General features: G+C 39.9%; 1 protein-coding gene and 1 long non-coding RNA gene across 3 annotated transcripts; both read right to left on the reverse strand.

Moving 5' to 3' along the window:
- Positions 1–3434: 3434 nt before the first annotated feature.
- Positions 3435–15304, reverse strand: LOC124285896 (E3 ubiquitin-protein ligase MARCHF4-like). 2 transcript variants are annotated; one of them, XM_046722179.1, is made up of 4 exons: positions 15195–15304; positions 11134–11734; positions 10660–10749; positions 3435–6709 (listed from the first exon to the last, which is right to left on the reverse strand). In XM_046722179.1, the coding sequence occupies exons 2-4, from the start codon at positions 11707–11709 to the stop codon at positions 6341–6343; spliced, it is 1035 nt and encodes a 344-aa protein (XP_046578135.1). In that variant the 5' UTR covers positions 11710–11734; positions 15195–15304; the 3' UTR covers positions 3435–6340. The 2 variants fall into 2 exon arrangements, with proteins under 2 accessions (XP_046578135.1, XP_046578136.1); XM_046722180.1 differs by lacking the exon at positions 15195–15304 and adding an exon at positions 13043–13147.
- Positions 7840–9681, reverse strand: LOC124285897. The gene is made up of 2 exons (XR_006900904.1): positions 9626–9681; positions 7840–9531 (listed from the first exon to the last, which is right to left on the reverse strand). It is a non-coding gene; the product is annotated as an uncharacterized LOC124285897 (long non-coding RNA).
- Positions 15305–24900: the final 9596 nt, after the last annotated feature.

Here is a 24900-nt window from a genome sequence, read left to right on the forward strand (position 1 = left end):
TCACATCATCCCCTGTCGCGTCGTGTTACGTATTGGGCAGTCTCATGTCAGGTTGGTTACGTCATGGGCAGTCCTATGTCACGTCGTGTTACGTATTGGGCAGTCCTATGTCGCGTCGTGTTACGTATTGGGCAGTCTCATGTCAGGTTGGTTACGTCGTGGGCAGTCCTGTGTCACGTCGTGTTACGTACTGGATACTCCTATATCTGATGTCGCATTTCTATTGTGCATTCCCCATGTCAGACTCTACGCAAATGCTTTCGGTTGATCGATATTCGGTTAAAGCCATATGGGACTCCTCAGTACATTCTGTATCTTACAGTGATTGACACAATAGTATATGTCATGTAGTTAGTCACCACGAAGGGATGGCCAAATTGAACAAAATATGTTTATCATCGCTGTTGAACTTTTGATGCAATCGTGTTTGAATTATTTCTGGGTTTTATTTCACCCATCATTATAATACCATGCCCACGTGAATGGCCTCTCTCCAGCACCATGCAATCTGACATATCGGTGAAACCACAGACGGTGATAAGTGACACGATATGCGTTGTCATTTCACCAGTGTCAAGATCATCCACTCAAGGTCAAGCTTAACACCACGTGATCCGTCCAACGCAGACACACCACAGCTGGTTCCCCGGGTATGCTGCGCTTGCGTACCCTGGGAACCAGGCTGTACATTCCGAGGCAAACAATAAGTACACCGACTCTCCTTCTCGTGGTTCAACGACCGACTGCGCTCGAACAGCTCCTTGTAGACGGGCACTAGTCAAACGAATCCACGCGTACACTAAGCAAGCACAGATGCAGCGCTCTTCGTGGCCAAGGCCGCGGTGGCTTCAATAAAACACAACAGGAAAGCCACGCGTTGGACTTATGCAACGGTTCTTCCCAATTTATATGATAGTTTTCGCCCAAACAAACAAAATTCAGGACGTTATTTTTTCTCTGATACAGACAATACATGCATAGTGACCGTTTCGTTCACACAGACGACACCTGCATTTACAATGTTTACATAGCCTGGCACCTAGTAGGTAATAAAAACATGTCAACATCTATTTCCACGCCCACATGCTTCACCTTCGTGTTAAGATTCACAGATCATATCCGTTCACTTTTATCTGATGATGCGGGGTGTCTGTCCTCAAGAAATAACCAGATGTTGTTTATTATGTAATAATGGCACAGTAGTCTTTTACCCAAGGGGCCGTTCATAATTTATAGCGGGGGGATGGGGTGTCTGTGTGATGATTTTTACGGAAAAGCATGTACAATGTGAATAACACCCCAGCCCCCTAAAATTCATGTACAAAGTGACACCCCCTGCATGTCATGTACAAAATCAATGACCCCCTCTCCCTTCCCATAATTTTAAGCCTATTTTAAAAACATATTCATGTACAAAATTGCTGACTCCCCCACCCTAGTACGTGTGTACAAAATTGATGACCCCCCACCTCCCCCCATAAATTATGAACGGTCCCTGCAGTATGAGCCCCATCAGTAACACGTGGATATACGTGAACACAAGTTGTTCACTGATGCCTCTGTTACAAATGACGTAATTCAGATATGTTACAAGATGTATATTCTTTGTTGGTATTTCCATATGTAGGCCTTGGCTGGAATACGAGTTTATTCATATGAACTAGTATTTCCAGAGACTATATAATAAAAGCCTTTTAATATATAGTCTCTGTCATTTCATGAAAAAATTACTTTAATTTTCTGCATTATTTCCAGGGTATGGTTCAAACATTTTGTTTGAGGAAAATACCCCAAACAATACGTGTATAACCGCCATGTATGCATCATCACGCATCAGCGAGCGTTTGGGTGTAAAGTATTAATACGCTGTCTACGTTGATAGATATGGGATACCTTGCCTATTACATCATCATTGACAAGAGTGAAACCAGTCTGTTGGCGGATGTCACTCTGGTTTATTGATTTCACAACGCCCGGGAACTGACTGTATCTATTTATAGTGGCTGACGTCAAATCTCTGCATACGGCTGCACGGCAACCAGCTTGCCTGTGATGGGGCTCCATCTACCCACTGGCGCTCTAACCATCAGCTCAGCATGACAAAAATATTTAATTCTTTCAGTCTGATAATGCTTGGGGCTAATCCTCTATACAATGCATTTCCCCCCTTATTTGTCCATGTTTTGCCATATTTTGGACACCACATTCAGTAAACCAAAGTCAAGATCTTACTTCCAGCATAATTGTCAGCATTAACTCAAATTCATTTAGGTATATCAGTTATGATTTGGGGCGGTGGGGTAGCCTAGTGGTTACAGCATTCACTCGTCATGCCGAAGGTCCAGGTTCGATTCTCCACATGGGTACAATGAGTGAAGCCCATTTCTGGTGTTTCCCACAGTGATACTGCTGGAGTATTGCTAAAAGCAGAGCGTACAACCCAACTCACTCACTCAGTTATGATTATCATTATTACACAAACAAAAGTAGGAATTTATTTCTCAATTTGACTGATAGGAGACAACAGAGCCTTGTATTCAATTAAAATATCACAATAATTTTTACACTTTTCTGGCTGTTAGTTATCACTGAATCTGTTTCATTGTGAAAGAATCAACACAGTAAACGCCAGCAGTGCATGTGGCCCCCTGCAAGAGGACCTCACTACAGAGGGTTACACTGTATCAAAATTCTCCAATGAAGGTGACACCCACCCACCTAGCCCTCCCCTGAATCTGGAATACCATCCAACTTCATTATTACTCCATGTTATCTTGTAAATCTTTGAATCCCAAATACTACTGAAAACAAGAATGGATAAAAATATCTAATAATTACTGATTGAAAAAATAAAGTATATACCTGTAAGGTAATTGATCACTTACACATTAATGATTTACAAATGTTGAATTTACTTACAAAATGGGACATTATTTACGGTTCAGGCCCAAAGTACCCTCCTAATTGACTCCCGAATCCACCTACCACAATGAAATATAACAACACGCATAATCTATTGATTTTGATTATCATCTGATATCAAAGAACATCAGAGAAACAATGTTTCAATATCTAAATATTTCTCGCTATCAATGACATAAAAATGACTTCCAAGAGTGTCTTTGTGATTATTCTGATGGGAACAGAACCTTGCTCTACATGTACGTTTCACAATTACCCCTGTGCTGTATCCTCTGTCCTATGTCTAGTGTAAGACAGTTTAACATTACTGCTCCCTGTTACCAACTGACCAGGTGCCCTTGTACAAAGCTGTCTTAGTACTAAGGTGATTGTGACCCCAATACATGAACACAGACTGACCAGAGTCTTAGCACTCAGGTCGTTTGTACAAACACCCAGACAAACCATATCACTAATTAAGATGAAATTTTCACTTTCACTCACAACATTTAATAATTTGACAACAGCATGAATCATATGATCACATTTTATTAAAAATAGAAAGAATATATATAAAGATTTAAATAATGTTTTGTACAATGGCAATATATTTCTCTCACAGCACTAAATTTACACACAAACTCAGTACTTTGATTACTCGAAATAATGATATGAATCACTTCGTGATCAACGCACTACCGACATGCATTTCAGACCCAGTCTCGCCTACTAACCAACATGGTTACCATTCACATTGTAAGTAGTCTAACATCCAGTCAGTCTCATTAAATGGATTTGTACAAATGATCAATACCAATATTAACACTTGGTCTTTTCAAAGAAACATATGAAAATATTACATGTATGAACTAACATATAAATTCATAACTACACTGAAAAGGTGCAGTATAGTATTCAAATGGCTGATAGCACCTGGCATTCGCTATGGTATACAAAATGTATAGCATCACATCTCAGGCTGTATATGATAAAACCTCTTTCTAAATTTAGATATGGGTGTATATGGCATTCACCATTATCACTAAACAGCAGCTGTCTGTCCCCAGTGATATAAGCCCATGTACAGAAGTGATATAAATATTCGTGAGTGGTAGTATGAGCATGATATTCATGACCGACTTTCGGGTGAGTGAACTTTAGTCTGACTGCAGACTGGGGCTGCTGATGAGATGGTGGGTTGAGGGATGATCAGGTCAATTTCAGGACCAACGAAATACCAGTTTGAACCTAAAACGGTTCAAGGTTCACACTGAAAATGGGCAAATAACTCCAAGAAGACAGTAATTTGTACAATGATATTCAGGTATAGTATTAAGATTATGAAAGTAACCAAAGTGCACACGTGATCTGACAGCATTGCAGTGAAGTGAGATCAAGCTGAAAGCTCTAACCACCGCCGTGCTAGGGTTGCATAGATCTAATGATTGTATATCCCATGGAGGATGCTTCCCTAACAACATACTCTGGTTGAAAAGAGATTCTTCAGATACCATTTATGTGACTGATTGTACTGTTGTGTGCCAACAATATTGAAATATTTCTTAAATTCCTAACACTAATCTGTAACCTAGATTTCTGCTGGATTATCTTGCAAAGAATTACGAAAAAACAAAACAAAATGGCTGCCATTACAGACATCTTTGAAAATCAGGTATTAGGAAACATCCTTTGTTTTCATTAGGTCTATCATGATGCTAGGGGATGCAATGAACAAGTAGGATTTTGCCTGGTCAGCATTTACTCCTGCTTCCTATGATACTTGATTCAGCAATTTGTTCTTTTTTTGCTCACATCTAAACATCAGTGCTCTTCTAACTACCAATCATAATGTATCACTGTATCCACTATGCCATACCAACAATATGTCGCAAAGTCTTTGCCGATTATGTTGCAAGGTACCAATTTACCCTTACTGTTGAGTATCATGGTTGAATTGTATCCAACAACTTTGAGAAAATGCTACTGTGTCAAAAATATTTTCATGCAAAGGAGATGTCATGAGATATTCTTTCAGTATTTTTAGCACTGCTCTAAGCACGTGCTTCAGCACATTTCATCTGTGGTAACTAGGTCAGATTGATCATCTGTAGCATCTAATATTTCATGGTGCTTTAGATACAAAATGAATCTTTTAACTATATTAAAGGTCTTGAAATGGGTATGGCCTAGAATGGTGTTATATTCATATGTTTTCTCACAGGGACGTTCCACTAAGCAATCGTAGTGCAACGACTGTCGTAATTCTGTGTTAAAGCATCAGAGTTACGATCAACTTAGTGCTGAGATTACTTTGCGGTACTGCACCCTGGTAAATAATACTTATCTGAGACACGTGTTTCTTATCCGTACATACTGTTATGAAGTCATGATACAGACCACATGTCGTCATGGGAACTGTTCTTGTTAAATGCTTGCACATCAAACATAATACTGATTCTATGAACAGGAGTCAGCCAGAACATTGATAAAAGTACTAGCAATATTTTAAAAAACCTGAAATCTCAAAACAAAAAAATGTCTTGGAGGACAACCCAGAAAACCTTATGAAAATAACTTAAGCATAATACCAATGGCAAGAGTAGCTTAAATAATTTGTATTTTTGCGAACAAAATGTATATAGTTGATAGCTATTGATGTATAAGGGTATATCACAGAAAAAAACAATAACAAATTCATTTATTAAAAGTTCAAGTATATGAGATGTTGTAACAGGAGTTCTAGGCAGCAAAATAAGATTGCTTTGCTCAGGTTTAGCTTTTAATACAATAATTATCATTAACTTACAAAAAAGAGCGACTAATTCAACTTTAATTGTAAGAAGCAAAAAAAAGGTGTGTTTTTTTTAATTGCCTGTGAAGAGGAAAGTGATTGGATTTCAATATTTTTCACAAACTTTTCCAAACAGCATAATTAATGAAATTCTTCCAAAGTCAGTGTGTTTAATAATCTGATGGTAACTCCTTCAAAGTTGTCAGATAAACTGGGTACAAATAAACATCTCTGGGAAATGACAACTTTGAACAAAATATACCATAATATCACTAACGAGAACCTGCAAAGGACATAAGGATCCAACAGCAGACTTGACAACGCACACATCGGTAAACACCTGCCTCTGGAAGGACCCATTTCATACACAGCTGCAGGATGCTCTCACACAGGCTTAACATTACATCTTCATCCTTTGTTGGTCTAAGTGACAGTACAGCCTTTAAATGTCTCCTTATGTTTGTGTTCAGTGTAAATTAACCATAAGCTTACTGAGAGTGAACTAGTGTGCTGTGAACACACAGCAAAGGTTGAGTGAGAGTTCAGCCGAGCCATTTTGAAGCAAAGTCATGCACTCTGACAAATGTTATTGTTCCACTTCCACAAAAGCAGAGAGTTCATCAATCATCACCATCTTCGACATCGTCATCACACATTGTGCGAAGGGTGGATGTTGTACATTGGATCCTTTGAGCGCTCATAGGGTTCGATCTGCCATTCCGTGTTCTGAGTGAGGAACTTGATGAAGAGTTTGTACACTGTGTGCTTCGCTTTGATCTCAACGGTCATGGCGATGAAGAACGACACAAAGAAGAACACACCGCACGCCAGAGTTATCACTTCCTCCGATGTCAGTTCCACTTTGTTCTTGGGCAAGTTTGTGATCTGTCCCTTGTCGGAGAGGAAACAGAGAACAGTGGCCACTGCACATCCAATCATGATTATCAGGTTGAACAGGAACGCTGTGTGTAGACACTTGTCCCTCTTGCTGACCTTGGGTAGACGCCAGTGATGGAACTGGAAGAAACAAAGACATGACCAATAAGCTCAGGAACATGTTGACATGGAAATGGGGACATAACTAAACAACAAGGCATGAAAGAAAAGTAGAAAACTACCTGCAATATACCATATACCATGATCTGGATCATGTTCACTGTTGCGTGTCCTCTTTTCGCTTAAGCACTGCTTTCATTCAATCTTTCTCATTCGATATTGTCTTAATCAGCAGTGGACCCGATTTTCATCCTCCAACACCCAGCTGAAAAAATATAAAATATTATAAGAATTGAGCCGGGCACATGCACATGAGTGGACCATGTGAAGAATCCACAAATGTGTTGACAGCCAACAATGGCGAGCACGCTGCCTGATTCGGCCAATGGCTCACATGCACAAGTTGAAAAAAAAAAAGGCTGCAAAGGAAGCAGGAATTAGCAAAATTGTTTCTACCCATTTCCCAAAAATAACACCTGAAATCAGACAGCAACAGAAAATAATCCACTAAACAATTCCTAATTAATCAGTTTTTCCTAACATTCAAGTTTGTAACTTATTGTAACTTAGATGACATTTTCTCATGATGTACCAAAACTCTTGTTTCCTACATTCTGATGACCACAAGTGGTATAAATATTCATTAAAATTAATATTCCCAACTCTGGAACAAGATCTAGGAAATGCTATTAGATTCTGCATAACTATTCCAATTATCTCACCAAATGCTTGCACACATTGTACTATGAACATGCTTTTATATGAATGCAGTCTGCTGCCAGTTATTAAATGAATGATATGCCATTTCCTTCAGTTTAATTTTATATCTGTAATATCACAGCAGGTATTTCTTAGCTTATTCTATGAATATTTATCATATACATTTGTGATAATGATTACATAACTGTTTCCAATTGACTTTGGAATAAAAGACGGAACAAAGACTATGTCAATCAAGTTCTCTTCATATTACACAGCTGTACATAACAGCTCATGAATAAATTACGTGAGTGATATAGCTCATATTGCTTACATAGCCAAAATCACCACAAACCCATACACAGAAATAAATAAGCAAATTGAATCATATTTGAGCTGTTTTCTATTCCATAAAAATACTGTTTTAATAAATTTCATAAATAAGTGAAAACTTTTCTTTCTTCAGTATGTCTGAATACAAATCAATCTTTTTACATCAATACCCTTTGATGCATTCTTCAGTGTCAAAACCGGTTTGACAGGCAAATTTAGACACAATGCTTTAATTTTCTTTTGAATCAATGTTTCGGAATATATCGTATAACGTTCTCAGGTCAGAACTGTCTAGCAATACCATACAACAGTGCCAATAAGAAGAGACATTGGTTGAAGAACACCAACCAGCACAATCACAACATATTGCCATGAGAACAGTAAGGTTCTTGTTTCGACTTGATCTTAAGACATCTTTATTTCAACAAAATCAAAACTAATTTCTCTCCTGTATGAAAAAAACCCTCTTACAAGATTCACTGGCAATATGAACTGATAATGACAGTAGTGTCTTAGGAATTCAATGACTAATTCAATGACTAATGTTAGGACAAAATCAAGGACAACATACTAATACAGGCAACACAACCCTCGAGTCAGGATCTCTCTACAGAAACACTCCCTGTAGCCAGGAAGTTTCAGTAACGTGTAGATCAAATGCATTTGAGTAGGTTCATTACAGAACTTTTAGTGAAGTACAAATTCAAAAGTAGATCAAATGTACATGTCTCATATTCATTTAAGTACTAATCCTGATGATTTTGTCAGTTGCCAGAATCCCTGACAAATGCTGGTACTGATTTCCCTTCTGTTTCCTCTGCTTAGACTATATGCCCAGCTATACTATAACAGTAATTGTGGATACCCAAGCTGTAATCAAGTGTGATTGACAGCTATTATAACAGTAGATTACTCTCTCTGGGGGTAGCCTAGTGGTAAAAATGTTCGCTTGTCATGCCGAAGACCCGGATTTGATTCCCCACATGGGTACAATATGTGAAGCCCATTTCTGGTGTCCCCCTGCCGTGATATTGCTGGAATATTGCTAAAAAGTGGCGTAAAACTAATCTCACTTTCTCTCAAAGATCAAACAATAGGTACCTTCTCTCTCCCTCCCTCTCTCTAACACACACGCCAATTAACAATTATAATGGAATAATGATAATTGCATTTCCTATCCATGTCTATTAAACTAAAAGTTTCCCTGTAGCATGGGCTATAGACTAAGGCTTAGTCTCTGAATATATATAATTTTGACAGTAACAAACACGCCCATTTATATTGAAAAGGAGCCCTAGGGACCTGAACCTGAGGAAATCTAGACTTGCTTTATTTAGGGCTTGGCAGTAGGGAAAATAATGTGGTTCAGGGACTGTGAGACAGACTACATGGGCTAAGCAGATCACTCTACAATCAAACATTGTGGGAGTTGAGACAGAGGTCAGACTATTGGCAGAAAAGGGCAAAGGCCAAGCCTGAAATAGCCGACTGCCTGTTGTTGCCATGGACAGTAATATTTAAACAAAGACTGACTTGTAATGATTAGAAATTCCTATCCTGTCTGACAAGTAGTGCATCTCAAACTATTCTAAACTAAGGGTCAAAAGAATCTACCTCTCAGCTGATTTGATCATCTTTTTGTTTTTCAGTTAGAATTGTCTTCTGTTTATAATATTGTACTGACTCCAATTCAGTTGTATAAGCATACTTTTACATTATTATAGATTGTCTACATAGATATTCATGAATGTTCTTGTTGTAACAGAGACACGGCAAATAGTTTCCAACCCCTGAATAACTTAGAAGGGGCACTGTTCGACCCACCCTCATTCAATGACTTGCTGTTTCCATCCACCCTCAATCAATGACAATGAGCTGTTCCACCCACCCTCAATCAATGACTACCTGTTCCATCCACCCTCATTCAATGACTTGCTGTTCCAACCACCCTCATTCACTGATCAGCTGTTCCACCCACCCTCATTCAATGACTAGCTGTTCCACTGTTCCACCCCCTCATTCACTGATCAGCTGTTCCACCCTCCCTCATTCACTGACCAGCTGTTTCCACCCACCCTCATTCCCTCCCTCATTCATTCACTGACCAGCTGTTTCCACCCTCATTCACTGATCAGCTGTTCCACCCCTCATTCAATGACTAGCTGTTCCATCCACCCTCATTCACTGACCAGCTGTTCCACCCACCCTCATTCAATGACTAGCTGTTCCACCCACCCTCATTCAATGACTAGCTGTTCCACCCACCCTCATTCAATGACTGGCTGTTCCATCCACCCCAATTCACTGACTAGCACCACTGTTGATCACTGGTTTGTCTGGTCCAGACACAATTATTCACAGACTGCCGCCATACAGCTGGAATGTTGCTGAGTGCAGCGTTAAACAACATACCAACAGCCAAACAATGTTCCCCACACCCTCATTCATTGGCTAGCACTACTGTTCCACCCAGTGGGATCAATAATATGTTCTTGAGGAATATTGTATTAAGACACTTCTTTCAGCTTTTAATTGACCATTTTTATTATTTGGGACAAGTTGGTGAGACAACCATCTGGTCTCCTCCTCAAAACAATTTTCACATTAATATTCTAGACCTTGATTCAAATTGCTCCCTCTTTAAGAGGTCCGGTGTTAATGACATCAAATTAGAGATGAGGTAATCATGAATCAAACTGAGACACTGTCCCCGCTGCAAGTAGGGCAATCACTGACAGACACATACTAACACTAGCAGACAAAGTGGTATCTCTGGAATCAAATTTGCTGGTACTTCTAAACAGCCGTACTTCCTTAATAACTGGACAGGTGCTTGTTTTCGTATCGAATCCTTTGCTGGAGGGTTATGTGTACATTGAAGTAATCAAGTAAATACAAACATGCACAGACGATAAAAAAGGTCAAATATAGATACCAACCTTAAATCTCTTGTGTCGGATGTATGGAAAGAAGCAGAGTTCACACTTCGGGGGTTTCTTCGTCTTTCTTGAGCACACTTCTATCCATTTCTGAAAAGAGAAGAGAGAGAAATATGTCAAGATCTGGTTGACAAAAATCTAACCGGAATGTAGATCAAACATTAATACAGGTTTTTGATTGACAGAACATGTTAGAATACATCAAACATTATTCCAGTGATATAAAAGGAAAAATTCTAGCATATGATGTATGTAATTCTCTGCTACTGTTTTTGAATTGAAAGACCCCATAAATACTTTTAAACTTTTAATACTATCACATTGTCATTAGAATTAGGGAAGGTTTAAACCTTTAATACTATCACATTGTCATTAGAATTAGGGATATGTTACTTGGACAAGGACCTCTTAACATTCCTCTCCAAAATTAAACACTGAACTGTTAACAGAGGAAAAGTATACAACAGTACTCACCAACAAACAATGGTAATGCACATATCTGAGAGAGCCTGCACATCGACATGGTGAGAAGAGTATTTCATCGTCATCTCCTGGAAGTTGGCAGATGCGACACACAGGTAGGAGATCAGTTCCTGCGTCAGACTCTGGAGGCTTGAACTTCCTGTACGGTAGAGGAGTCACGTTGCTGCTGGACAGGCAACTGGGACAGTCCGCATCTCCACACCCGAGTTCCGTGGAAAGATATTTCTTCAGGGGCAATGGCTCCATCACAGGATTAGTGACACAGCACTCCGGGCTACCCATACCCATTTGCTCTGCCAGGAACTTCTTGGAGGGGAGTGGGGAGCCTTGTGAGCTGGAGGCACAACTGTGGGTGCAGTCTGTGTCTGTGTCGCAGAGGGGCTCTGTTTCACCCTCAGTCTCCTCACCTCGGTGGTCAGGTTCGTTCCCCTGCTCGTCTTCCACTGGAGGCAGGTTTTCTGTTTCATTTTCCACTGAGAATTGGTCTTGATTAGACATGGACAACAGAGATTCTGCCGCCTGTCTGATGTCTTCATGGCACATGTACTTGCCTTCTAGGTCAGCCATTGTGCCAAGACTACTGATTTCTGAACTGCAAAACAAAAGAAGATGATTAAGACATGGAAATCTTAATCAGAAGTCAGTGAGTTGGGTCTCACACTGCTTTTAAAAGTGGGGTGGTGAGGTAGCCAAATGGTTAAAGCACCCGCTCTTCATGCAGAAGACCTGGGTTCGATTCCCCACATGGGTACAATGAGTGGTGTCCCCCGCTGTGATATAGTGGAATATTGCTAAATGCGACAGAAAACTAAACTCACTTGCTCATTCTCTCAAGTGTTCTAGTTGCGTGGTGGCAAATGTGCATGAAGTGGGCTGAAAGCTACAAGTGATGCATGTCTTCGAAGTGTACCACTTTGGTCAAACTCCAAGCACAGGTACAGGGTTGACACACCTAGAAACGTTATCGGGGCTAACCACCAGCTGAACTCACTATCATACGTTCCTTGCCTGCTCCTGGTATGCAACTCTCCTCAACAAATAGCAGAGCCCCAGATGACAGGGACTCCCATGCTCCTCCCCCAAATCAAAGATAGTCGCTAGTCTATCAACCACTAACATCCAAGTAAACAAAAACTCAATTTTCACTGAATCTGCAAAATGTTTCAAATCAAATTCTGTCAAATAAGAGCAGTGTATCTGCTTTCAGCATGTTCAGACAGAAATAAAGAAGCCACTGTTCTCTATCAATGTATCAGTCCTCTCCTATGTTAGATGGGGAAATATCACACAGTAATCTTTCTGTAGTACTCAGTTTAACATAACTGAAAGTCCATTCCTAACAGTATTAAGGAAGTTTGCTGCTCTGTCTAAAGTGGTCAATGCTAGACATGGCCACTGACCAGACCATAACCTTTCTGCCTCACCTCAGCAACTGTGCTATGAATAGCACTATAGTGGGTCACCTAGCCAGCATAGCTCAACCCAAACACAACATAATCACATTGAGAAAACTTGAGTCCTAATGATCATAAAACCACAAGTACAAGCAATAGAAACGAACACTGCTATGCACATCTCAATTAAGTGTTAACAGAAAAGACCAGTTTCCAAACATATGCAAGGACAAATTCAATGAAATTACAAGTTGCTTGTGCACGTGTTCTAACCAATGCATAAAATAAAGAAGAAATGATCAAATAATATACTAAGTTAAATGACATACAAATATGCTGCAGGACTAATTCTGTTGTTACCGAAAGAATTTTGTAATGGCTTCCCAAATTCCAGAAGTTCAAGTGACCGCATGACACTATTTCACATTTTGAGGTCACAAAAGCCAGCACATTAGTTATTTTAGTCAAAAACACAAAATAATAAGCATCATATGAAGAAAAGTCACCTTCTGATCAGCAGTGTGGTGAATATAAACCGTTATTTCCCCTGTGCAGTAATGGAGGTTATCCCTACCATCAGACCACAAGTTGGTGAGAGCTGGCTGACAGGTTACACAAATGCTGCCAAGATAGGCGGCCTACAGCAATCAGCTGATCCAGGTAACTGGCAAGGTGAAGGCAGAATCCAGGCCACAAACTAGGGTTGCTATATTTAAGTCTGACTAGAGCTCTCGCAGTGATACAGCTCATGCGGTGTTAGTATATGTGAACCAGTTATTGTGCCAACCGACTCATGCATGCTTAAAATACTTCTCTATCAGGAGCCAACAAATATATAATTTCTTTCTTTACTTGTAGGGTTTTTTCTTTCACATTTTGCTTTTTTCATGACACTGGTATTTCTCCTTTTCAAAGGACGAGTAAAGATAATGAATTTCTATCATGTTGCTTCAAATCCAAAACATCATCTCATTATATGATAGAATTTCAAAGTGAGTATGGTTTTACTCCACTTTTAGCAAAATTCCAGCAATATCAGGGTGGGGGACACCAGAAATGGGCTTGACACATTGTACTCATCTGGGTAATCGAACCCGGATCTTTGGCGTGACAAGTCAACGCTTTAACCACTAGGCTACCCCAGAATTTCAAAGACTGTGCTGCCTAGTGTTTAAATATTTTCTTGCCTCTTGTTTCACTTGAACAAATAGATTACAAAAGCACAATCAACATACTTAGAGCCTTGAATTGCCAAATGAATGGATTACTGTTGAAAGCAACAACATTTTATAAATTCTCAGAAAGCCATTCATGTATACTGAAACATTTCAGTAAGGTAATATGTTCATTGTTTATGCCTTGAAACAAAACCTGCTTAAACTCTGAAAACCTTTAATTAGAAAAACAATATTCACAATAAAATTGTTTGGTCTCTATGAATGGTTTTATTGTGTAATAATACCCACATCAACAAATGAACAGGGAATAACTTTTTTTTATTCCCCTCACTTGAAACAAAACTGCAACATATTTCAAACAGAGTACAACATTTGTCACCAAAGTAATATAATTTAGTATGGTTATACTTTTGTCAAAATCAAAATGATCTCCCACTATTGCAAGTCTATTCTGTCTTTCTATCACCTTTGTGGTCGCTATGATTCCAGCACGACTTATGCTAGTACAATGTGACTGAAACGTTTGGTCCTTCCCTTTGTGAGCGTACTAGTTCAAACCAGCTGGAATCAGCTGACGGAACGCCGGCCGGGCCCACAACCAAGGCAGGCGCAGCTTTGTTCGTTTCCAATTACAAAGATAGCAGCAGTGCAAAACATCTGTATTTCACATGTCAACAACATAAAGGCCTAAAAACATTACTTCAACTAAATTTCATATAAATATGAAAATCATGCGTTGCATTATTTCTGCAGCGCTGGAAGATCGGGAGCTGGGATCGGCAGAAAGAATCCTAGAAAGTTGCATCAGAAAATATCCCTGATATGGCCCTCCCATTAATCCTCTTATCACATCGTACCCTTAATTGATACACAAATACGACAGAAGTTTTGTTTTAATTGGAAATGACAGAAAAGTTCATCTGATTACTGTTTGATATCTGTTTGCTTGTAACTTCTACACCGATACACCAACAAAGACGCTCACACAAAAGTGATTTTTGAAACGAATGACAACGAGTCTTCTCGTTTGATCATAGTTTGTGACTATTTGAAATGTTGAAAGTATCACTTAAACCAGCATTTTCCTATGTTGTTCACAAATAAGTATTTACAGAAACAAAGTCATGCACGAAGTAGCGTCTGTCACCAAGCGTCAGTTTGAATTCGAAAAACATGCCATACCGCATCGACAATTTGAGCCCAAAACGGGCAAAATTAGCAACCTTTGTTGATAGAAAGGAAACAACTAGCGACAAATAGTGATTTGTGTTAAGATAGATATTCTGTGCAAGAAAAAACAAGTAAAAGCAAAGCTGACGAGAAAATAGCAGTAAAATGTCGGATAGCGTTCAGCGAGTGTTTGCAGTAATCAGCTGTTGGCAGAATGACCCACTTTTCTCGCCGTGCGGCCAGTCGCCGGACTTGTGAAACATGCAAGAAAGGTTTCAGCGAGATAAGTGATTCCAAATGTTTATCTTACCGTGGTTCAGTCTCTTGTCACAACGTCTTGTTCACTACTGTTACCTCTGTCTCATCCAGAATATTCCGGCTACAGCAACTCGTTCCAACCAGTTTCCATGCATTGGTCACATGACCACAGTGTTTACACATTTCGCAGTGCGACAGGCCCCTACACTTGCATGTGTCTATTTTGAAAACATTAATTTTGGTTGAAAAACAAGCAACTTACGTCATTATCACCATCTGTCTCTGACGAAACAGAGATATAACAAGTTTTCTCCTGAAAGGTATGATAGACAAAGACAGGAAAATCAACGTCCTAATACGTTAGCAATATATGAATGGACAATAATATGTTATTTCATAACATTTTGCAATATTAACAGCCACGGACTAAAAGAAACTACCATTTTGCAATTAACATTTCAAAATGTCAATTAAGGTGTTAAGATATAAATGTTGCAATTATCATCCACAGATAATAACGTTCTTTGGTGCTGTTTATTGATGAACTGGAGGAGCCTCGTCAAGTCTAGTGAGATCAACGTTAGGTGGTGGGGTTTTCCAGCAACACGTGCTTGCATAGAGCGCAAGAGTAATCCTTCTCAGGGATGCGAATGAGTAGAGGCAAATCTAGGTTGTTACACACTTTGAACAGTTGTTTTCACTCTTTTTGAAACCACGTTGTTTCAGCAGTCTTTTATAACTGGGTATCTATTGTATCAGCGGTGTAAATATCTAAATATATATCACGTATAATATATAACAGGCTGAATTATGTGAGTGACCTTCGGGCTGGTATCTACTTGTTTTCAACACTCTGCGGTCTGTTTTATGTTTTTGTGATAGGCAGCTGTGTGATAATCACATGTATGCGAAATTATATACGCAAACAATATATTTTTTACTAACCTGTATCTTCTTCGCTTTTATAGGACATGCTTCTAGTACACAATATGATTGTGTGTGTACAGCTTCTTATTCCTGTAGAGTGAGTGAGTTAAGTTTTACGTGGCTTTTAGCAATATTCCAGCACACATTGTATCCATGTGGGGAATCGAACCAGGGCCGTGGCGTGGCGAGCGAACGCTTTAACCAAGTTGGCGTCCCCACCCCCCTTCATTCCTGTATGTAACAAAAAGGTTTAATGCCAAATGTTAAACCGAAGTTAAAACTATTATTATGGTTTTCTACCTGTGAAGGTCCGGGTCATAATGAATCTTCAGTAACCCATGCTTGTCGTAAGAGGCGACTAACGGGATCGGGTGGTCAGACTCGCTGATTTGGTTGACACATGTCATCGGTTCCCAATTGCGCAGATCGATGCTCATGCCTTTGATCACTGGATTGTCTGGTCCAGACTCGATTATTTACAGACCGCCGCCACATAGCTGGAATATTGCTGAGTGCGGCGTATAACTAAACTCACTCACTCACTATATATGGTTTTCAACATCAAATTGGAGTTTCTGCTTGAAGTTTTTTTTTATTGTCACTTCTTGTACACCACCTTTTACGTTTGATAGTGTTTGCAATTATTTATTCTAATGCATTAAGCGTCACCAAAACTTAAATCATATACTCATGCCAATAATGGTTGTCACCCCCTTCAATTGTTTTTAATTGGAGAGGGGGTGTGGGGTGGGTGTGTGAGGTGTGTGTGGGGTTGGGGTGGGGAGGGGGTGACACATAACACATAACACGCAATACCTTGTAGTATAGGTGGACTATTTTTTATATTGTGCATGTGTTTTTTTATTCATCAGAGGCTGAAACATCCTAGTCCCGTTCAACAAAGCGGTCAAGCACTTTACCACTGGTCAGCTAAGTAGGCCTGCTATTGGAATGACGTCACGTTACGTCGCTTGTGACGTTATATACAATGGATCAGTTAGTCTTCAGTTTCTTGCAATAATGCTTTCATATGGCACAACGAACGAAAACAATGGAACATTATAAACGAATTAGGCAATCGTGATGAGACAAATATTATAACGATTAATTACTGAATTACTAAATTATAGTTAAATATTAGCTCTTCGTGCCCACGTTATACTGTAATAACATTAGGAAGCATCAATTTGATATGCCGTGTGTGTGTGTGTGTGTGTGTTGTGTGTGTGTGTGTGAGAGAGAGAGAGATCCCCCTGGAGTTGACTAACATGATGCACCCATCTATATTTATGTATAAAAGAAAAGAACATTCAAACTATATGGCACCATCGAGTAAATACAATCTCTTAACGCTCACCAAACGTTTAGTGGTTTACTCTTGACCTCTCTCTGCTCACATCTGCCATAAGTATACAATGTATGTGTATATAATTCTATTGGAAGCTAATAAAGCGTTCTCGGTGATTGACCTGTCAGCGACACGGTGTTTTGGGCAGGTTCCACACACACACGCCATTGTTTTGAATAGTATACACACTTAGATCTTGTTGTCAAAGAGCAGTGCTATTTCTAACTACTTTATCGCTACACCTGTGAAGAGCGTGAATTTTAGCAGGGTCTTAAAGTATTGTCGCTGAACGACCGAGTCGGCTCAAATATTGCTGATTCGGTAATAAATAATCAATAATGTCTCCTTTAAAAAGAAAACATAATGCAGAGTAAGCATGGAGTATACATATGTCACCCGTATTGCACGGTCTAAATGTATAATTGATTTTACGTCTCACATTCACATATTTGTTGATATATTCATACATTGAGGATCAATATAAATATATATGTGCATAAGTATTATTAATATCTTTAACAGCTGTCCTCACCCTTGTCATTCTTCGTTTGATTCAGTTTGCCGTGTTCCTGAAGGCTATGAGAGGGATGTTGTTCTACATCTAACGGAGATCCCTTTATGCAACACTCCTATTGCTACCAGTGATCTCACTATCATCTGCTGTTGCTACCATATATAGTGTGCCTGTATCTTCAACTCATTCTGCTTCTTGAGATCGCTTTGTGTTTTCTTCTTACTGCTTCAGGAAATCTCTTTGTGAACTATTATTGCAGCTGGACATGCCTGTATGATTTATACTAACTGCTCCATCATCTAAACACTCCTCTATCATCTAAACACTCCTCTGTCATCTAAACACCCCTCTGTCATCTAAACACTCCTCTATCATCCAAACACTCCTCTATCATCTAAACACTCCACTATCATCTAAACACTCCTCTGTCATCTAAACACCCCTCTGTCATCTAAACACTCCTCTATCATCTAAACACTCCTCTATCATCTAAACACTCCACTATCATCTAAACACTCCTCTATCATCTGAACTCTCCTCTATCATCTAAACACTCCTCTATCATCTAAACACTCCACTATCATCTAAACACTCCTCTATCATCTAAACACTCCTCTATCATCTAAACTCTCCTCTATCATCTAAACACTCCACTATCATCTAAACATCTCCACTATCATCTAAACACTCCTCTATCATCTGAACCCTCCTCTATCATCTAAACACTCCACTATCATCTAAACACTCCTCTATCATCTAAACACTCCTATCATCTAAACTCTCCTCTATCATCTAAACACTCATCTATCATCTAAACACTGCTCTATCATCTAAACACTCCTCTATCATCTAAACAATTCTCTATCATCTAAACAATGCTCCATCATCTAAAACTATCATCTCCTCTATCATCTAAACACTCCACTATCATCTAAACACTCATCTATCATCTAAACACTGCTCTATCATCTAAAACTCCTCTATCTCCTCTATCATCTAAACTCTGCTTCTATCATCTAAACACTCCTCTATCATCTAAACACTCCTCTATCATCTAAACACTCATCTATCATCTAAACACTAAACACTCCTCTATCATCTAAACACTCATCTATCATCTAAACACTTCTCTATCATCTAAACAATCCTCTATCATCTAAACAATTCTCTATCATCTAAACGCTTCTCTATCATCTAAACACTCCACTATCATCTAAACTCTCTCTCTATCATCAAACACTCCTCTATTATCTAAACACTCCTCTATCATCTAAACACTCCTCTATCATCTAAACACTCCTCTATCATCTAAACACTCCTCTATCATCTAAACACTCCTCTCTAAACACTCCCTATCATCTAAACACTCCTGTATCATCTATCATCTAAACATCTAAACCTCTATCATCTAAACACTGCTCTATCATCTAAACACTCCTCTATCATCTAAACACTCCTCTATCATCTAAACACCCCTCTGTCATCTAAACACTCCTCTATCATCCAAACACTCCTCTATCATCTAAACACTCCACTATCATCTAAACACTCCTCTATCATCTAAAGTCTCCTCTATCATCTAAACACTCCTCTATCATCTAAACACTCCACTATCATCTAAACACTCCTCTATCATCTAAACACTCCTCTATCATCTGAACTCTCCTCTATCATCTAAACACTCCACTATCATCTAAACACTCCACTATCATCTAAACACTCCTCTATCATCTGAACTCTCCTCTATCATCTAAACACTCCACTATCATCTAAACACTCAACTATCATCTAAACACTCCTCTATCATCCCAACTCTCCTCTATCATCTAAACACTCATCTATCATCTAAACACTGCTCTATCATCTAAACACTCCTCTATCATCTAAACAATTCTCTATCATCTAAACAATGCTCCATCATCTAAACACTCCTGTATCATCTAAACACTCATCTATCATCTAAACACTGCTCTATCATCTAAACACTCCTCTATCATCTAAACAATTCTCTATCATCTAAACAATGCTCCATCATCTAAACACTCCTCTATCATCTAAACACTTCTCTATCATCTAAACACTCCTCTATCATCTAAACACTCCTCTATCATCTAAACACTGCTCTATCATCTAAACACTCCTCTATCATCTAAACAATTCTCTATCATCTAAACAATGCTCCATCATCTAAACACTCCTGTATCATCTAAACACTCCTCTATCATCTAAACACTGCTCTATCATCTAAACACTGCTCTATCATCTAAACACTCCTGTATCATCTATCATCTTAACACTCATCTATCATCTAAACACTGCTCTATCATCTAAACACTCCTCTATCATCTAAACACTTCTCTATCATCTAAACAATGCTCTATCATCTAAACACTCCTCTATCATCTAAACACTCCTCTATCATCTAAACACTCCTCTATCATCTAAACACTCCTCTATCATCTAAACACTGCTCTATCATCTAAACACTTCTCTATCTAACTCCTCTATCATCTAAACACTCCTCTATCATCTAAACACTCCTCTATCATCTAAACACTCCTCTATCATCTAAACACTCCTCTATCATCTAAACACTGCTCTATCATCTAAACAATTCTCTATCATCTAAACACTGCTCTATCATCTAAACACTCCTCTATCATCTCTATCATCTAAACACTCTATCATCTAAACACTTCTCTATCATCTAAACTCTCTCTCATCTAAACTTCCTCTATCATCTAAACACTGCTCTATCATCTAAACACTCCTCTATCATCTAAACACTTCTCTCTATCATCTAAACACTGCTCTCTACTCCTCTATCATCTAAACACTGCTCTATCATCTAAACACTTCTCTATCATCTAAACACTCCTCTATCATCTAAACACTGCTCTATCATCTAAACACTTCTCTATAATCTAAACACTCCTCTATCATCTAAACACTTCTCTGTCATCTAAACAATTCTCTGTCATCTAAACAATGCTCTATCATATAAACACTTCTCTATCATCTAAACACTACTCTATCATATAAACACCTCTCTATCAACTCCTCTATCATCTAACAACTTCTCTATCATCTACACACTTCTGTATCATTTAAACACTTCTCTATCGTCTCCTCTATCATCTTAACACTACTCTATCATCTATCATCTATCATCCAACCACTCCTCTATTATCTAAAACTCTCCTCTATCATATAAACACTCCTCTATCATCTAAACACTCCCCTATCATCTAAACACTTCTCTAAACACTCCCCAGCATCTAAACACTTCTCTATCATCTAAACACTTCTCTATCTTCTAAATACTTCTCTATCATCTAAATACTCCTCTATCATCTAAACTCTCCTCTATAAACACTGCTCTATCATCTAAACGCTCCTCTATCATCTAAACATATTGCTATCGGAGAAATTCCTATGATAAACTTCTATTGCTACCGGATATCCCTGTATGACATAAACCTATTGCTGCCGGAGATCTCTGTATGACATACACCTATTGCTGCCGGAGATCTCTGTATGACATACACCTATTGCTACCGGAGATCCCTGTATGACATACACCTATTGCTGCCGGAGATCCCTGTATGACATACACCTATTGCTGCCGGAGATCTCTGTATGACATATACCTATTGCAGCCGGAGATCTCTGTATTACATACACCTATTGCCAGCGGACATCTCTGTATGACATACACCTATTGCTGCCGGATTTACCTGTATTACATATACCTATTGCTGCCGGAGATCTCTGTATGACATACACCTATTGCCAGCGGACATCTCTGTATGAAATACACCTATTGCTACCGGAGATCCCTGTATGACATATACCTATTGCTGCCGGAGATCCCTGTATGACATATACCTATTGCTGCCGGAGATCTCTGTATGACATATACCTATTGCTGCCGGAGATCACTGTATGACATACACCTATTCCTACTGGAGATCCCTGTATGACATACACCTATTGCTGCCGGAGATCTCTGTATGACATACTCCTATTGCTGCCGAAGATCCCTGTATGACATACACCTATTCCTACCGGATATCCCTGTATGACATACACCTATTCCTACCGGAGATCCCTGTATGACATACACCTATTGCTGCCGGAGATCCCTGTATGACATACACCTATTCCTACCTGAGATCCCTGTATGACATACACCTCTTTCTGCCGGAGATCCCTGTATGACATACACCTATTCCTACCTAAGATCCCTGTATGACATACACCTCTTGCTGCCGGAGATCCCTGTATGACATACACCTATTGCTGCCGGAGATCCCTGTATGACATAATCCTATTGCTGCCGGAGATCACTGTATGACATACACCTATTCCTACCTGAGATCCCTGTATGACATACACCTCTTGCTGCCGGAGATCCCTGTATGACATACACCTATTGCTGCCGGAGATCCCTGTATGACATAATCCTATTGCTGCCGGAGATCACTGTATGACATACACCTATTCCTACTGGAGATCCCTGTATGACATACACCTATTTCTGCCTTCTGCCGGAGATCCATGTATGACATACACCTCTTGCTGCCGGAGATCCCTGTATGACATACACCTATTGCTGCCGGAGATCCATGTATGACATACACCTATTCCTACCGGAGATCCCTGTATGACATACACCTGTTGCTGCCGGAGATCCCTGTATGACATAAACCTATTGCTGCCGGAGGTCTCTGTATGACATACACCTATTCCTACCGGAGGTCCCTGTATGACATATACCTATTCCTACCGGATATCCCTGTATGACATACACCTATTCCTACTGGAGATCCCTGTATGACATACACCTATTGCTGCCGGAGATCACTGTATGACATACACCTCTTGCTGCCGGAGATCTCTGTATGACATACACCTATTGCTACCGGAGATCCCTGTATCCCGCTCCTATATCATGATAAACTTCTATTGCTACCGGATATCCCTGTATGACATAAACCTATTGCTGCCGGAGATCTCTGTATGACATACACCTATTGCTGCCGGAGATCTCTGTATGACATACACCTATTGCTACCGGAGATCCCTGTATGACATACACCTATTGCTGCCGGAGATCCCTGTATGACATACACCTATTGCTGCCGGAGATCCTGTATGACATATACCTATTGCTGCCGGAGATCTCTGTATTACATACACCTATTGCCAGCGCACATCTCTGTATGACATACACCTATTGCTGCCGGATTTACACATATACCTATTGCTGCCGGAGATCTCTGTATGACATACACCTATTGCTGCCGGACATCTCTGTATGAAATACACCTATTGCTACCGGAGATCCCTGTATGACATATACCTATTGCTGCCGGAGATCCCTGTATGACATATACCTATTGCTGCCGGAGATCTCTGTATGACATATACCTATTGCTGCCTGAGATCACGTATGACATACACCTATTGCTGCCGGAGATATGACATACTCCTATTGCTGCCGAGATCCCTGTATGACATACACCTATTCCTACCGGATATCCCTGTATGACATACACCTATTCCTACCGGAGATCCCTGTATGACATACACCTATCGCTGCCGGAAGATCCCTGTATGACATACACCTCTTTCTGCCGGAGATCCCTGTATGACATACACCTATTCCTACCTAAGATCCCTGTATGACATACACCTCTTGCTGCCGGAGATCCCTGTATGACATACACCTATTGCTGCCGGAGATCCCTGTATGACATAATCCTATTGCTGCCGGAGATCACTGTATGACATACACCTATTCCTACCTGAGATCCCTGTATGACATACACCTCTTGCTGCCGGAGATACCCTGTATGACATACACCATTTCTGCCTTCTGCCGGAGATCCATTGCTGCCGGAGATCCCTGTATGACATACACCTATTGCTGCCTGGAGATCCTATTGCTGCCGGAGATCCCTGTATGACATACACCTGTTGCTGCCGGAGATCCCTGTATTAAACCTACCGGAGGTCCCTGTATGACATACACCTATTCCTACCGGAGATCCCTGTATGACATATACCTATTCCTACCGGATATCCCTGTATGACATACACCTATTCCTACTGGAGATCCCTGTATGACATACACCTATTGCTGCCGGAGATCACTGTATGACATACACCTCTTGCTGCCGGAGATCCCTGTATGACATACACCTATTGCTGCTGGAGATCCCTGTATGACATACACCTATTGCTGCCGGAGATCCATGTATGACATACACCTATTCCTACCGGAGATCCCTGTATGACATACACCTATTGCTGCCGGAGATCCCTGTATGACATAAACCTATTGCTGCTGGAGATCTCTGTATGACATACACCTATTCCTACCGGAGATCCCTGTATGACATATACCTATTCCTACCGGATATCCCTGTATGACATACACCTATTCCTACCGGAGATCCCTGTATGACATACACCTATAATGCTAGCGGAGAACCTGTATGTCCTAAACATGTTGCTATGATCACTTTATGATCTACACCATTTGCATTTTAAGTCGGTCGTGGAGGAAGGGAACCTGGCATGAACCCAGGTAGGTTCGCGTTGTTGGATGGAAAATGACTGGTATTTCACGCTTGTTGCGACGTGCGCCCTTTTGGGATGACACCGATGTGACCTGTCTGCACATTTTCCCGCTTATCTTTTAAAAAATCCACATGGCTGGATATTCATATCTGTGTGTCAAAATCTGTATCAGCTTTTATCATCTGCCTTTCCCGAAAGTAACTTGACAAACTAGGATAGGTATGAAGCTACGTAAATGTAATGAGTACAGTGTATGCCATGCAATCCCGCCATCACAATTTGTATACCCAATGAACACAAAAGCTGAAATTCGATTACTCCACATTTACTTATCAAAAGCTGGAATTTTCCGCCAGGAAGACATGGACAAACTTTCCAGGC

Source organism: Haliotis rubra, unplaced genomic scaffold, assembly GCF_003918875.1.
Source record: "Haliotis rubra isolate DU_JTF1 unplaced genomic scaffold, ASM391887v1 Scf37, whole genome shotgun sequence".
Taxonomy (NCBI): Eukaryota; Metazoa; Mollusca; class Gastropoda; order Lepetellida; family Haliotidae; genus Haliotis; species Haliotis rubra.

What these genes read in the sequence shown, in the direction of transcription:
- LOC124285896 (XM_046722179.1), bottom strand. Translation starts at nt 11,709, where the DNA reads ATGGCTGACCTAGAAGGCAAGTACATGTGCCATGAAGACATCAGACAG. An exon ending in TGCATTACCATTGTTTGTTG is followed by an intron (nt 10,750 to 11,133) that starts GTGAGTACTGTT and finishes TTCTCTTTTCAG; the next exon opens with AAATGGATAGAAGTGTGCTC. An exon ending in TCCGACACAAGAGATTTAAG is followed by an intron (nt 6,710 to 10,659) that starts GTTGGTATCTAT and finishes TGTTTCTTCCAG; the next exon opens with TTCCATCACTGGCGTCTACC.